The sequence below is a fragment of the Scyliorhinus torazame genome, chromosome 5 (genome assembly GCF_047496885.1).
Source record: "Scyliorhinus torazame isolate Kashiwa2021f chromosome 5, sScyTor2.1, whole genome shotgun sequence".
NCBI lineage: Eukaryota > Metazoa > Chordata > Chondrichthyes > Carcharhiniformes > Scyliorhinidae > Scyliorhinus > Scyliorhinus torazame.
In genome coordinates, this window is record NC_092711.1 from 210,183,744 (window position 1) to 210,201,106 (window position 17,363).

Below are 17,363 nucleotides of genomic sequence, written 5' to 3' on the forward strand. Positions count from 1 at the left end.
CATAATGGCACAAATGGAGGCCATTCAGCCTATTAAGTACATGCTAGCTCTCTGTAGAGCAATCCAGTCATCATCATTCCCCAGTTCTCCCATTATAACTTTCCTCAAATGCTGGTACTTGAGGCATCCTTGTGTTCAGCGAGTTCCAGGTTATTGTTGTTCACTGTGTAAAAATGTTCTTCTCACATCCCCCTTATCTTTTATGCAAAATATGAGACCAGATTTTTCATTGTCAGCGGGATCAGGAACAGTATGGCCCCAATTTAAAAATCCTGCTCCAGGACGCCATCCCTAGATCCCAATGTCTCCAGAACAGAGTCTGATTTTCAATGGGAAGGTGGATTGAGAGGGTGGAATGGATTGGGAAACACGCTCACCCCAGTTAATGGTCTATTTTGCTCCTTGATTAACCTATTCACAGGTCAGGAAGGTGGGAAACGGTGTTTTTGAATGGGAAAGTAGCAAACCTGAACATTCTCGAGCACCTCAGTGGAAAGGGAAGAGCGAATTCAGAGGCGGAACATCTGCACCATCTGCAACATCTAATTCAGCGAAGTATTAGATGAGAGATGTGGAATGCGAGAAGGAGGATTAAGTGTAAAGAAACTCAGCAGTGGACGTCCTAATGGTCAGCATTGTTTCTTCCACGGGGATTAGGATGTGCAGAAGCTTCTGCACCCATGTATCCAGTTCCAGCTGCCTTTGGTTATGCTCTTACTTGTTCTGCAGGTGTAAGGGAAATGTGCCCCGCGTTTGGGTAATGTTCCAGTCATTTTCCAGATGGTGTGAAACCTGAGATTTGTTCACAGGATTTCCAACAGTGCAAAGTTTCTGAGGGTGAGACAGAGCAAATGAATGGTAGACATGAGTCTTCAGATTATGGGGATGTGAATGATGAGTTATTTCAACAGTGTCTACGTTTAGTGGTCTGCCAGAATAAGGCATTTGAAGATACTTGAAACTGATCTTGATCATTTGTGTGAGGCCATTGAACTTCTTGTAGCATGTTATCCAGTTTCTCAGGGCTTAATTTCTCAGATCGTTGTTCATGGTTATATGCTCCCATTGCCTTCTTAGCTTGTGCCTGGACCCAGTGATACAGGACGTCTCTTCTACTTTCTACCTCCACCACCAAGGACACAACTACAGTGTCGGAAAACCATGAATTCTGCCCTCTCCGTGTTGTACAATTTTTCATTATTTGCTGGGTCAGATTGAATTCTTTCAGAATTGTCTTATCTGCTCTAGTCACAGTGTGACCCCTTTTAATTAGAAGAGACTATTTTCAACAGTCCAAGTGAACTTTTGCAACGTGCAGACTTGCATTAAGAGGTGCAGGCTAAATTTATTATGTGCATCCTGTCTTTAAGAGGTGCAAAGCCTCTTGAGATAGGTGAAGCCTGTCTTTAAATGGTACAGCCTGTCTTTAAGTATTGTAGGCTATATTTAGGTGGTGCAGCCTGTCTATAAGAGGAGCAAACTATCTTTAGACAGGTTCAGCCTGGCTTTAAGGCCAGCAGGCTTTCTTTAAACAGGTGCAGTCTGGCTTTAAGGCAGGCAGGCTCTCTTCAGACAGGTGCAGCCTGTCTTTAAGAACAGCAGGCTATCTTTAGACAGGCACAGCCTGTCTTTAAGTGATGCAGCCTGTCTTTAAGTGGTGTAGGCTATATTTAGGGGATGGTGCAGCCTGTTTGTCAGCGGAGCAAACTATCTTCAGACAGTTGCAGCCTGTATTTAAGAGGTGCAAACAAAATTTAGACAGGTGCACTCTGTCTTTCAAAGATGCAGACTATCTTTAGACAGGTGCAGCCTATCATTAAGAGGAGAATGCTTTCATTAAGAGGAGCAGGCTTTCGTTTAAACAGGTGCAGCCTGTCTTTAAGAGGAACAGGCTTTCTTTAAGAGGGGCAGCCTGTCTTTAAGTGGTGCAGCCTATCTTTAAGAGGTGCGAGCTCTCTTTAAGACGGAGCGGTTTTCTTTCATTGGCTCGAGCAAGTTATGATTTTGGGTCTCACACCGATGTGTCCAGCCAATCTACAGGGTTGCTCGTGCTGACTGTCTGGTGAATGACGCACTCCAGCTTCTAATTCATGTGTTTGTATACAGCAACCATGGAAATGAGCTGGCAGGATGGAGTGAATGTCCTACCAGCCATACAGGAACACGGGTTATAATAATAATAATCTTTATTAGTCATAAGTAGGCTGACACTGCGAAGTTACTGTGAAAATCCTCTAATTGCCACACTACGGCGCCTGTTCGGGTACACAGAGGGAGAATTCAGAATGTCCAATTCATCTAACAGCACATCTTTCGGGACTTGTGGGAGGAAACCCACAGTCAAGTATTGCGAACCGTGTGCCTGTTTTCAGGGAATATGCAATTTTACCCCACTGTTATACGTAGCACCCCTAAATATTATTTAGATTCATTTCAGTTTGAGGTAAAGGGTCAGGGGTGAATTAAATAAAGCAAATGTGTGCCTATCCCACCACAAATACTTACCATATTTACGGAATCAGGTCATCTGGGTGGCGTGATGTCGAGAGACTTCATCGTCATAGTTAAATCAGGCAGGTGGGGCATTGGCTCAACCCCAATGTAAAACTCACCGCTGCTGTGCAAGATTCCCAGACACCTAGAAACTCATCAGGGAAAGGGAGGTGGTTGCTCTCAGCTCAACATGGTAAGTGCCTTTCTTAACTCTCCTTGAGGGCCAGCAAGATCTGCTGTCCTTCAAGGAAGCCTTCACAATCCCCCAGCCCTGATTGCTGGTTTTGCTTTTCTCCCTCCTATCCCTTGGAATAATGATCTGCCTCCCTCTCCATGACTTTTCTCTCCCTGAACTCCCTCCCCACCCCAATGGCCAATTCCTCAGCCCTCCTACCACCTACCCCATGGTCTCAATTTCCAAACTTTCCTCCTCTCCTAGTGTCTCATGTAGAGGGTGCCATCTCCGCTACTCCACTACTGGGCCGATATCTGGGGTTTGAATATCTGTGTGTGTCTCTCTCCAGCTGGCACTGAAACTTCAGAGGCCAGGGGATGTCGCACTGGGACACTTCCACTGAAGAGAGCACTGATTCAAGCCTGCCGTTTATTCCTAACCGACAGCCTGAGACTTATATCACACAGATCTCCAGACCCCTACCAATACCCAGGTGATTCTCTCTCTTGCCGGTGGTGCAACACTCACCCGGTTCCTACTCCACTAGAGTAGCTTTCCCAAGAGAGAGAATAGGACACTGCTGTTTATTCCCTAACCAGCAGTCTGTCCTGAGTGAATCGCTCAAGATGACCCTCGATTCTTGAACCCGGAATTAAGGTGAGGAGTATTTTAACAATGACTTGGTCAGAGATCGCTGGTGAAAGATTGAAGAATTTAAACGACTCCAATTATCATCAAATCAAGGTTTATTGCAAAACCCAGGTCAAAATCATCAACAGAAGAAACACAATAAAATCTTATGCTCTAATACAACTAAGTCTATTCAAAAGTAATACAGCGGACACAACGAAAATTCTTATGATTACACAGTTTTTAGCAATATCACAAGGCACAAAACAAGTTCCCTTCCCCAAAGCCTCAACCACTATTAAAGTCAAGGGAGTTTCGTAAGCTGCTGCAGGGTACTTACGGTCACAGGCTGCAGAGGTCAAGTCAGGGGTGCAGAGGTCGAGCCAAGAACGAAGAGACCCCCAATCGAAAACACAGCCCCTTTTATATTGTTTTACCTGGCTTTGTCCTGTGATCGGCCAGCCCCTTTTGCATTGAAAAAGGTAAGATTTAAAGTTCCCGCTGGTCCCGCCCCCTTTGAGCCGGTCAGACCTGTCGAGATGGGAGTACCTCCCCTAGGTCCGCCTCCAGTCTGTTTTTTTGAGATAACGAGGTTGAGCTCCCTTGAAGATTTTCAAAGACTTCCATCTGCTCCGGAGATAGCTGCTATGTTGATGGGGTGTTGATTGGATTCTGCTCTGGTGGAGGCCAGGTCATTTACATCTGCATGGGGCTATGACCATCCCATTGTCCTGCTTGCAGGCAGGCCCCCTGTGTATTCCCGTGCCCCTTGGTCTGTGTTTTGATCTTATCTCGTTGTCTGGCTCCTTCTTCCTTGTAGCTCCTAGGGGGGGGTTTGTAAATACTTATGTTCCCTACTCAGCTCAGCGGACAAAGGCCTGCTGGGAAAACTGGTTCCGTTCTCTTGGCTGAAAAGTCAGTTTACAGTCTCTGAGTTTTTATTCTTGGGCAGTTCCAAAAAGGCCGAATTGCCCGAAAACCTTACAGATGCCCCTTCGATACGTCCCTACCTGCTTGGACCGTATCGACACAGGTGAAGGGCAATCATTTCCTCTTGTGTGGACCGTAGGCCCCCCCCAACAACATGCGAAATTACAATTCCCAAGACAGTTCCCTTAATCTAGGCTACCCCTGGTTTCAATGAAAGGGAAAGACAAGACCATATCTAATTTAAACACACAGTAACATATACACATTTCACCGGAACCCCAAACGTAAGGGTCCCTGTACATATATCACAACCAAGTACACATTTCACCGGAACCCCAAACGTAAGGGTCCCTGTACATATATCACAATCAAGTAACTGAAACCCGTGAATCCATACAACTATTTACAATTGCATCTCTTTATTTCACCAAGGATCCTCCTTTCTTGGCTGCACTTCGTTTCTTCCCGTTGAAGGCTCTTCATTTATCCTCCATCGTCGATACCTGCAGCTGAGAGGTTTAGTCCAACTGAGGCGACAGCATAATGTACCCCCTGTACAACATTTCCTTTGTGGGGGCAAACACTAAACCATTCTCAGGCCCCCCCCCTGGTGGTGATCGGACAGTTGTGAGGGTCGATCGGTGGGGCTGTGGGCAGGGGTCGCTTTACCTGAACCAGCAGTTCGGTAGCTTCTACAGTCATCCCTTCCCTGGGCGTTACACATCCCTCCCCAGTGCGGTCAATTCATCCCGTTCCCTGGGTTCTGCCACCACCTTACAAAAGTGATTAATGCCCCTTGTGGACATGCCTTGGTAGATCCCCATGAACACAAATAAATGCCCTGGTCAGAAGCCCACTACTTATCCCAGCAAACGGTGATCCTACCCGGTGACCCCGTGATGGTCCGGTAGGTGTTGTCCAGTCCGTTCCCAGTCCGAGGACCGATCCCTCATGTCCAGCCTCAGCTTCCTGGGCCACCACCGTCTCCCCAAAGGAAGGTCCCCCTCACAGGTTGAACACACCCGCCTGCCCTCAGTCACCCTAACCCGGTCAGTCGAAGGACTCTTCTGTCTCGCCTCTGCGGAGTTCTCCCGGTCCCACCATCGCCAAGATCATCAGCAAGCTCCACATCGTCGGGTGCCCCATCTGTAAAACAGACAAAACACATCCTTGCCTCTATAGCCCTACCTACCTTAAAGTGCATGGGTTCTATCCAGCGGCAGCAGCAGCTCCCGCTTTGAAGTTGCCGCAGCCTGTCTGTGATTCTGTGTTTACAGCCCGGCTCCCCAGGGTCCTAGTGCCTGGTGCTTCATCATTTTACCATTGCACCAGGCGCTTCTGTGTTCCCACGATCCTCAATACTTCACACACAACTACACACTAATTAGAACTAACAGGGGGGGAATGCTATATACAATGCCACCCGTCTCCGGGTGGCCAAATTAAAACTGTGCCCCGCTAAACTGGGGCAGTTCACCTGTTTGGTCCAACGGCTCGGGCCAGACCGTCCCCTCCCGGGGGTTCGGGCTGCCCCTTGCCTCTCCTTTCCCAACAGGGTTCGGTGATCCCTCATCGCTCCCTTCCCCTCGGGCCCCCTTACTGCGGGACCGGGTTATTGGGAGGTGTGATGGGGACCATCTTAGAGGGGGCTTGGAGACCCGATTGCTCCTTCGTCCCCTGACTGGTTCCCAAACCCAAGGTGATACCTCCACTTCCTCCGCCTCCTTAGCCTCTATACTAAGGCAGGCCACCTGACCCACAGGTAAGGGCTTGGGAATCGTTACTGTCCCTGGGCTGGGTGCTTGCAGCACTGTCGGTCTCTTTGGGACTGCCCCTTCGGGACAGCACCTTGTCACCGGTTGTGTGACCGTGGAGTCAGGGACCTCCCCCACCGTCGTTAATTCTACGGGGGGTTTCTCCACTACCACCCCCCGTCTTCCCCCCACCTTGCTCTTTTTTGTCCTTATGGGGTGGAACAATTTAAATTGACTGATGTGGCGTTCGCATGGGTCCCACCTTAAGGGATTTAAACTGCAAATAGCCCCTGAGGCAGCCTCCAGAATGGGACCCTGCACCTGGACCGGACCAGGGTCTGGGGCTAGAACTACCCCTGCGCTCCCTTTTTCCTGAGGCTGCTCCCTGGGTAGTCATACGGGTTCTTGTGGTGTGGGTGCGGGCAGGCCCTGGCCCGTTGCCATTGCCACCTGTCCTGAGCCTTGCAAAAGGGCTAAAATTTTACTTATCTCGATGGTTCCCGGGGCAGCTGCTCCTACCGCCGGGGTCTGACTCTCTACTGCGGGAGCCCTCTCCTGCTTGCTAGGGTTTTTACATTCCCTCTTGAAATGCCCGGCCTTCCCACACCCGTAGCATACCGGTTTCTCGTCGGAGGTCCGGGTGCCCTCATGCTTCCACTCTCTCTTAGGGGCTGCTGGCGCGATTTCATGCACCCTACCCTTAAGGGGCTTGTCCTCACCCCTCTCCCCATTACGATATGCAAGGGTGAGTTTCCTAAGGACCTCTGCCTCATTAAGGTCCGGACTCTGCGGGTCGAACCAGTGTTCGGCCTTTGCCCTAACGTGAGGGAGACAGTTAGCTACGAGGGTCTTCAGCCAGTGGGCTGTTCTCTCATCTAAATTCTGCCTATCCGCGGGAGCCCCACACGCCTCCACATAGACAGTCCACAGCCTGTCTGCGAACATAGTGGGAGATTCCCCTGGTTGCTGCTTGGTTTCCCCCACCCTCATGAAAGGGCTCCCCAGATTCAAGCCCATTGCCTCCAGAACAGCAGTCTGTGCTGCCGCCCAGGTGTCAGGTCTTCCCCCATTCCCAGAAGTCACTGTCCTGCATAGCTGGGCATCTAGGGTTATCAGGAGCATCTTTATTTGCTCCCCTTCGTCGCAGTCATTGATGTTGGCAGCCTGTTCCACCTCCATAAAATGCAGCGACGGATCCCCCTTTGGAGTTAGTCTGGGAACGTGGGCCACCATCCCCCTGAGCGCGGATGCCCCATGAGGAACGATAATGTCGCCCTCAACCGGTCCCCTGTTTGCCATCCCCGCCGGGGGACCATACCTTCTTTGCCTGACAGGGCACATCTGCCCTACCTGGGGTTCCTGCTCCTCCTCCCCACTGTCCAGCTCTCCTGCCTCGTTGGGTAGCCCCCCTGTCCCCGGGCTAACTACCCATATAGGAGACGCCGCTATCTGGGGATACACCACTGACCCCCCTTGGACCTGCCCCTGACCGGGCGGTCCAAACCCTACCTGCTGACCCGGCCCCATCACCGGCATCCCAGGCAGCGGTCTGTCCCCATCCCATGGGGACCCACATACGAAACCAGGCGGACACGCCGCCAGCTGGGGGTACCCTGCCGACCCCCCTTGGACTTGCTCCTGAACGTGCAGTCCGATCCCCCCCTGCCGACCCGGACACAATCCCGGTGCCTCAGGAGGCGGTCTATTCCCCTTGGCCTTTGGGGAATCATCCGCTGCGAGGAGCACCTTGCCCCTAGGGAACCCCCCTGGACCTACAAGGTGTATCTGTCCCCTGAACTTGGACAAGGTCTCCTCCAATTCCGTTATTCGTGCCTGGCACGGCCCATGGGCACAGTCCCCTACTTCCTCGCGAGCCACTCGGTACGCTGCCTGGATGTCCCGGAACTTCCCCTCCAGCTTCCTACACTGCTCTGTACTCCGAGCATAGAGTTCCTGGAGCCTCCGTTCCTTTTCTTTACCCTCCACTATCTGGCAGTGGAGATAGTCCTTCTCACACCGGTTAGACTCGCTTTCCTGTTTCATTTCTGCCATTTCTTCCCGCAGTCGTTCCGCTACACTCGCGCTGTCCTGTTTAATTTCTGCCATTTCTTCCCGCAGTCGTTCCGCTGCGCTAGCGCTGTCCCCTGCGCTGGCCCTCACTTCTCTCAACTCCTGCTCTAACTCTTCGACCCTATCCTCTGTCTTGACTACCTGCTCGGACAGGCAAACCAGCCAAACTGCCTTCTCCAAGTGCCTTTTGTGCGCCTTGCTTTCTGTCCATGCAGCCGCTGCCATTACCGGTTGCTCCGCATTGATCAATTCTGAGACCCAAGGTTTGGTGAGGTTGACCTTTTGCCACAAATATGAGGATATTCTCTCCTCCATTTTGCTTCGTTCCCTCACCCCCTCTGCCAAGTCACATACTCCAAACCACCGGGCTCCTGCCGCGGTCGCCATTGTAGAGGGTGCCATCTCCGCTACTCCACTACTGGGCCGATATCTGGGGTTTGAATATCTGTGTGTGTCTCTCTCCAGCTGGCACTGAAACTTCAGAGGCCAGGGGATGTCGCACTGGGACACTTCCACTGAAGAGAGCACTGATTCAAGCCTGCCGTTTATTCCTAACCGACAGCCTGAGACTTATATCACACAGATCTCCAGACCCCTACCAATACCCAGGTGATTCTCTCTCTTGCCGGTGGTGCAACACTCACCCGGTTCCTACTCCACTAGAGTAGCTTTCCCAAGAGAGAGAATAGGACACTGCTGTTTATTCCCTAACCAGCAGTCTGTCCTGAGTGAATCGCTCAAGATGACCCTCGATTCTTGAACCCGGAATTAAGGTGAGGAGTATTTTAACAATGACTTGGTCAGAGATCGCTGGTGAAAGATTGAAGAATTTAAACGACTCCAATTATCATCAAATCAAGGTTTATTGCAAAACCCAGGTCAAAATCATCAACAGAAGAAACACAATAAAATCTTATGCTCTAATACAACTAAGTCTATTCAAAAGTAATACAGCGGACACAACGAAAATTCTTATGATTACACAGTTTTTAGCAATATCACAAGGCACAAAACAAGTTCCCTTCCCCAAAGCCTCAACCACTATTAAAGTCAAGGGAGTTTCGTAAGCTGCTGCAGGGTACTTACGGTCACAGGCTGCAGAGGTCAAGTCAGGGGTGCAGAGGTCGAGCCAAGAACGAAGAGACCCCCAATCGAAAACACAGCCCCTTTTATATTGTTTTACCTGGCTTTGTCCTGTGATCGGCCAGCCCCTTTTGCATTGAAAAAGGTAAGATTTAAAGTTCCCGCTGGTCCCGCCCCCTTTGAGCCGGTCAGACCTGTCGAGATGGGAGTACCTCCCCTAGGTCCGCCTCCAGTCTGTTTTTTTGAGATAACGAGGTTGAGCTCCCTTGAAGATTTTCAAAGACTTCCATCTGCTCCGGAGATAGCTGCTATGTTGATGGGGTGTTGATTGGATTCTGCTCTGGTGGAGGCCAGGTCATTTACATCTGCATGGGGCTATGACCATCCCATTGTCCTGCTTGCAGGCAGGCCCCCTGTGTATTCCCGTGCCCCTTGGTCTGTGTTTTGATCTTATCTCGTTGTCTGGCTCCTTCTTCCTTGTAGCTCCTAGGGGGGGTTTGTAAATACTTATGTTCCCTACTCAGCTCAGCGGACCAGGCCTGCTGGGAAAACTGGTTCCGTTCTCTTGGCTGAAAAGTCAGTTTACAGTCTCTGAGTTTTTATTCTTGGGCAGTTCCAAAAAGGCCGAATTGCCCGAAAACCTTACACTCAGCACCTTTCACAAGAGTTCCCGATTGGAACTTCCAGCTGCTGATATTTTCTCCTTGGTGTTGGGCTGAAAACGCATCGTCAAACATTAATGAGGTCCTTGCATTGTAATCGACAGAACATCTAGTTTCATTGGTGGTTTTTGGCCTCCTCTATACCCGCCATAATTCCCTGTTAATACCAGGGCACATGTCTTCATTTTATAGTAAAATAGAATGTAGGGCTCATTACAGGCTTAATTGTTTAATAGCATTAGCTAAAAATATTTTTAACATCAAATAATATGTGAACTTCCTGAGTCAATCATCAGAGTTAAAAATAGAATATTCTGGGGACACGGGGATGAAACAGTTCCTCGGTGGACTGGAAATGCCGGTTGTGGGGGAGGACAGATGGGGGAAGCTGGAAGCACTGATAGATTTGGGAGAAATCATGGGAGAGCATCAGTTCCATGCAGGCGGGGAAGGTGCCGGGACCTGATGGGTTCCAGGCGGACTTCTACAAAAACTTTGCACCGGCCCTGGCTGCCCATCTAAGGGACATGTTCACGGACTCACTAGCAAGGAGCACTTTGCCTCCCACGCTAGCGCAGGTCACAATTTCACTGATAGCTAAAAAAGACAAAGAGCCGATGGAATGTGGATCAAATAGACCCATTTCGTTGCTGAATGTGGATGCAACAATACTCGCAAAGGTTCTGACCAGAAGGCTGGAGAATGCCATACCGGACATGGTTGCTGAAGACCAGACGGGCTTTGCCAAGGGTAGGCAACTCACTGCGAACATCAGGTGGCTGATGAACATAATAATGATTCCCCCTCCCCCGCCCCCCGGGGAGAGAACACCAGAGGTGATGGTCTCTCTGGATGCAGAAAAGGCCTTCGACGGAGGTGAATGGAAGGACCTCCTGGAGGCACTGGAACGGTTTGGGCTAGGAGCAGGATTCACCACCTGAGTGAGACTCCTGCACAATACTCCCAAGGCGACCATTCGAACTAACACCACCAGCTTTGAATACTTCCAACTACAAAGAGGCACGAGGCAAGGATTCCCACAGTCTCCGCTCCTGTTTGCATTAACAATCGAACCCCTGGCCCCATGGGGTGCGAAAAACTGGAAGGGCATCCAAAGAGGAGAGAGAGAGAGAGAGCACATAGCTTTGCTCGATGCAGACGACCTGTTCCTGTACGTCTCAAAGCCATAGGAAAGACATCCGGTGGCAGCCATGGAGTAAATGGTCACACATTCAGCAGCTCTCGCCCTTAGCGTTTTTTTTTAATGGTGTTGACCGACAGGGGAGGGGGGCAAAAGCCCCCCCACCCCCTGACCAGACTGGTTACATGGAATGTTTGTGGACTGAACGGGCTGGTTAAGAGAGCCTGTGTGTTCGCACACCTCAGGCAGTTAAAATCGGACGTGGCTATGTTGCAGCAGACACACTTGAAGCTGGGAGACCAAATTAGGTTAAAGAAGGGATGGGTTGGGCAAGTGTTTCACTCAGGACTGGACTTTAAACAAAGGGGTGTGGCTATCCTGATTAATAAAAGGGTGATATTTGAGGTGGAGAGGATAGAGGTAGACCCGGGAGGCAGATTTATTATGGTTAGCGGAAAGCTAGAGGGAATGGCAGTGGTGCTGGTGAATATATATGCCCCAAACTTGGATGATGTTGTGTTTATCAAGAAGGTGCTGGGGAAGATCTCAGACCTTGACTCGCACCGGCTGATCATGGGGGGTGACTTTAATACGGTCCTGGACCCGAGGCTGGACCGGTCGACTGCTAGGTCGGGAAGCTATCGGCAATGGCAAAGGAACTGCGGGGGTTCATGAAGCGCATTCGTGGAGATTTGAGAGACCAAGGAGCAGGGAATATTCATTCTACTCCCATGTACATAAGGCATACTCCAGGATAGATCTCTTCATGCTAAATAAAACACTGCTAGCAGGGGTTGCGATCATATATCTTTAAGTCGAGCAGGGGAAGTGAAGGAGATGAGTAGAGATTATATCCCAGTTCTATTGTATAAAGTACAAAGTGTGATTTAGAGTCAAGTCCAATAGTTATTGGAGTGATTAAGGAGTTACCAGTGGATAAAGTAGGCTTAGTTTTGGGGACTGATTTGGCAGGATTGAAGATTGTAGGTTCATCCATGATTACAGAAGGTCCGAAGGAAGTATTGCGGATACCACATGAGAAACCAATGGCAGGACATGTGGAAATTAGGAAAGTTAATTGGATATTAAATGACTCCGAGGGGGATATGTTGAAAGACATCAATCACATATCAAATGACAATGGTGGTGAATCTCATTGTGCTGATACTGATTAAATTATCTCCACGAGAATGATTCCTCACAGAAGTCTATTGAAGATAAAAATCTGGTAGAAAAACAGATTCTGTAAACTCCCAAGGCTGAAGGTGATCCTAAGAAAAAGTCTGAATCTAATAGTAATAACAGTGATGAACATTCAAAAGAGAGTCGTAAATCCGATCTGGATTCTGAGTATGAAGAAATATTAAATAGCTGTTACTGAACAGGCCTGTCACTAACTGATCTTGAACAGATGGCAAGTAATTCTTCCAAACTTCTACAGATGTGCCATAGAAAGCATCCTATCTGGCTGCATCACAGCTTGGTATGGCAACTGCTCAGTCCAAGATCGTAAGAAACTGCAGAGTGTGGTGAACTCAGCTCAACGCATCACACAAGCTTGCCACCCCCACATTGATTCTGTCTACACCTCCTACTGCCTCAGGAAGACAGACGGCATTATCAGAGACCCCTCCCACCCAGACTTCGCTTTCTTCCAGACCCTTCCAACAGACCGAAGTCTGAAGACCCGCACATTCAGACTTAGGAACAGCTTCTTCCCCACAGCTACTGGACTCCTCAACGACTCCCCTCCGGAATGATCTGTTCCCTGTAAGAACACTATTCACGACGCCCTATGCTGCTCTTGCTCATGTATTTGCTTTGTTTGGCCCTTGTTCAGCACTGTAACCAACCACTGTTTGTCGATGTACATTTGTCAATGTATTCTGTGGATATATTCTTTTTTTGTCTACTCAGTGTACGTTCCCTTGGCTGCAGAAAAATACTTTTCACTGTACTTCGGTACATGAGACAAATCAAATTAAAGCTAGGAAAGAAAACAGGAAATTGGAAGAAGAAAGGGAATTGGACTTTTCTAAAAGTAACGTGTCACAGCCTCTTGCAGTAAAACCATTGTCTTCCACTTTACGTACAAATATTTTCAAAGAGTATGCCTGACTTGAAGGAAAATATATGTAATAGCATGGCATCAGCTATTCAGGAGGACGGCAAATGGCTGATTAACCCACATCCTCTTAAAGGTCCACTGTGCCTATTCAAGGAAAAGTAAGCAAATAGCAAACACGATGAATAATTAGTGATTAATTCCGTGTGAAAATGAAAAGGAAAGTGGATCAGGAAAAGAAGGTAATGACCTTTCAATTGAATATCTTATTGACTAATTTATCTAACAATTCAGTGATTCTGCAACCACATCTGTTAATCAAAAACAGCAAGCTCATGGAACCAATAATGTGCCATCCTCTGATTCTGATAATGATGTGAAAAGTAATTGCAGGCCACGACCATTTAAAGTAACAATGTCTCCTCAATTCAACACATCTGCCATTTCATTTCAGGAGTTGGAAAGTGTATATTGACTAAAAATGAACCAAACATTTCGCTCAGCATTGACAATACTACTTATATTTTGGCTGCAGAAGATCCTCGAAATTTTAATGAACATTTATTAGACAATCAGAAAAGACTGTCTGCATTACACAAGGGACAGAATGAGACAGATGTGCAGAAGAAACTCATTCAGGAGGCTCTCTCTCCAATTTGGACAGTCAAAAACCTGGCAAAGTGAAGCATGTTGTCATTGATTTTTGAAGATGAGAATGAGGACGTAATTGCCCTGGAGAGAGTGCAGAGGAGGTTTACAAGAATTTTGCCAGGACTAGAAAAATGCAACTATGAGGAGAGAGTGGATAGGTTGGGGTAATTTTCCTGAGAACAAAGAAGGCTGAGGGATGACTTAATTGAGGTGTAAAAAATTCTGAAGGGAAGAGATAGAATGGACAGAATTCCCTTGGTGGATAGTTGGAGAACCAGGGGACACGGATTCAAGATAAGTGGCAGAAGTTGTAGAGGGGAGATGAGGAAAAACGTATTTGCGCAGAGGATAGTTGGAGGCTTGAATTCACTGCCCGAGTTGGTGATGAAGGCAGAGATGCTAATCTCTTAATGAAGTACCTGGATCTGCACCTTAAGTGTTGTAAGGACAGGGTGCAGGAAGGTGGGATTTAAAAGTGCACCTGGCTGTTCTCAGGCTGGAATGGACACGATGGGCCAAATGGTCTCATTCTGTGCTGTAACTTAAGACAAGGCATTGGTTGAAGATATTAGAAGGAATTCTTATAACCAGAAGAAGAATAGAGAGAAGATCTGACATAGATACTGAAAGATTACAGACAGATTTGTAGGAGAACACCAGAGCGCACTACGAGACCTAATCTTGACATAGGTATAAGAAACCCTGGCCCACTAAAGCCACATGCATCTCAATTAAAACCACGGAAACTGGCTTATTTAGAAATACTGCATGTTGGACATTTTGAGAAAACAAGCAAGAACACAGTGGCCATCTTGATTAACGAACCGGTGGTGGCCACCTCAAACTTTTCCAGACCATGTAAAATTATCACAGATGCCAATGACCTGGGAGGTAGGGGCAGTGCTACTACACGGTGATGCAGGAATACTAATAATCGCTTATTGTCACAAGTAGGCTTCAAATGAAGTTACTGTGAAAAGCCCCTAGTCGCCACATTCCGGCACCTGTTCGGGGAGGCCGGTATGGGATTGAAAGGCCAGTGGGATATTTTTCAAAAAAACTAGGTCTCTGCCAAAGAACGTATTCAATCATTGAAAAGGAAGCTTTAGCCTTGCTATTCGCCATTTAGTACTTTGAAGTATATGTCCGGCATGACAATAAACAAAGCTTAGTTTATACGGACTATAATCCGCTTGTGTTTATAGAAAAGTTTAAAATACGGAAAGCAAGATTATTTAATTGGAGTTTTATTCCATTGGAGTTTATTATTACAACAGTTCAATGTTAAAATTGTATATATTGACAGAATGGATAATGTGATAGTGGATGCTTTGTCATGGGTTTAAGCGCTGACTAATTACCAATATAGAGACTGAGAATTGAACTTGTATAATGGGGATGGATGAATGGAAATGTGTTTGTGATTTATATCTTGCATACCGCGTAATGAAGCGTTTATGCCCTGACTTTTCATTCCCTTTAGGAAGGGAGGTATGCAAGTGTCCTTCCGTGTTGCTTCCCTTATTTACATTTCTTTACGTTTGCTATTATCATTTTGATCCATGGATGCTTCATGGACATATATCTTTATTATCGCTCCACATTCTAAATACGCAAGGTGTGCAGCAACATCTCTCACACTTGGCAGGCACAGACACATGTGTCATTTGGCACTATGCATCTGATATCACTGAACATTATGAATAGTGGCCGCCAGCCAAGACATCTATACTCAGTTTCCTGAAATATTTAGTCACCATTATGTAGATCTCCAAATTTCTTTCTCTGTCAGTCTGGCCTCAATAAAAGTTGAGACGGATTCGCACGTAAACAGAAGTTATTTATTTAGCTTGCAAGCTTGAATCATCTTACAGAAATGTAAGAGACATCCAGCTTCTTACATCCCAGATAATGACTGAACTAAAAGACAAAGGGATCTCTGCAAAATCAATTCAAATGGTATCAAGTTTCACATACTCGACGGACATAGGTCAGCCTATGTCCCTCCTGACCTGTTCGATCTATTCTGATTGGCTCACTTCCAATCCCTTTCTCTGGCCCCTATCAATGCAGCATCACTCTCATAGACACACCTCTTCCTGCTTTTTCCATGCGGTCTCAAATTCCTTTGTCCCTAACTGCAAGAATCAAAGTGGCTTATTTCTACATTACATTAACTAGTAACTCTAAAGTAACTATTTTATATCACATTCGTCATTCCCTCCTTTTATCATTCCATGATAACCGAACTATCCAATCTATAGCTACGGTCCCTCATCTAAAAAGATCCGTCGCTGCATTTCCAATTCCTGTCTTAGCCCCCCTTCATCTGCTTCACCCTCATGGATTTTAACAGTTACATTTTTTTTTCTCGGTGATTGGGGCGGTGATCTGATCTAGTGCACCCCGCATTCTACCCATCACACATTTAAGGATGGCCAGGCCCACAAAGATGCAGCCGATAGCTACCACTAGATACATGGCCATATTTATCAACCAGTCCTTCCATCCTCCAGATCCCCAGTTACCCCAAGAGTCAGGATCCTGCATCCCGTCCAAGTGATCCCGTATGCGATCCATAAATGTAGTAATGTTAGCGGTCAAGTCCTGAACACCCATGATACACTTGCCCTGTACTATGGCGCATACCCCACCCTCACGGGCCAGAAGATAGTCAAGAGCATACCGGTTCTGCATTGCAAACAACCGTAGCTGAGACAACTCCTTAGTTATTGCCCCGAGGGCTCCCAAGGTTTCATTTCCCAAGATGGTAAGGCCGCAAATAAAATAATTCCGATCACTAACAGCCAAGGAACCCCCCACACCTCCCAGTGTCAATACGCTCAGAATGCCCCACCCGGCTGAGTGGCCCCGGTTGGGTGCAAGAACCTGAGGTTTTTTCCAGTTCTCGCAAAATTCAGCAGAGACTGCCCGGCGTGCTAACTGATTATGCAGGTTCCACGCCGAAGGGCAGGGGGCTGAAGCAATTCTCGTACGACCGGGAATCCCTATTGGGAGTGAAGTGGCTAGGTATGTACGCCCTCCACCGTCGCAGCCTATCGTACTGTGAGTGGGGATTACCCCGAGGAAGGGGAAGGCAAATAGCCGGTGGTGCTGAATCCGGATCGTAAGGAAGAGTGACTTGCTCGGGCAATGGCTCGGAACGCTGACAATAAACCACCGTTTGGGGAGTGCCCCAAAGCGGTGAAACAGAAAATAACCTAGACACCGCTGCGGGGTTTGGGTAGCAGACAACCCGTCCCTGGCCATACAGACGGTGGTAAATCTGGTAGAAGAGATTCATACTACCCGGGTTTTCCTCAGTTTGGCCTTTAATTAACTTAAGTGCATCTCCCGGTAACCTACGTTCTAGCTGTACTTCCCTTCTCACATGCCCCGTCCTCTCTCTAGTCCCTTTCTCTTTCTCATGGTCTCTTCCTACACTCTTCTGACAGCCTGATGTTACCTTTATTGTACCACTTTTAACACATCCAAAATCAAATTTACATGTATTCCAAAAACAAGGCAATGTCCATATAATGTTCCCTTCCCATCGCCGGGACCGGTGCAACTGCTTCATGACTCCCGCATTCTCCTTAACTTTGATGACCTTCCATGAGTCGATACCATGTCCTCGTATATGGGGGCAGTGAAGAACATCACCTTTGCATAGGTGATGTATCCTTGTAGATTGGTTGGGGCTACACAG

At 47.8% G+C, this 17,363-nt stretch overlaps 1 protein-coding gene across 1 annotated transcript in view; it reads left to right on the top strand.

The window, feature by feature from the left end:
- Positions 1-17,363, top strand: part of LOC140418105 (sodium- and chloride-dependent neutral and basic amino acid transporter B(0+)-like) — a 271,390-nt gene that overhangs the window by 23,155 nt on the left and 230,872 nt on the right. The window contains exon 2 of the mRNA XM_072501524.1: positions 13,458-13,678. Coding sequence (XP_072357625.1) covers positions 13,458-13,678 — 221 coding nt within the window. The remainder of the gene's footprint in view (positions 1-13,457; positions 13,679-17,363) is intronic.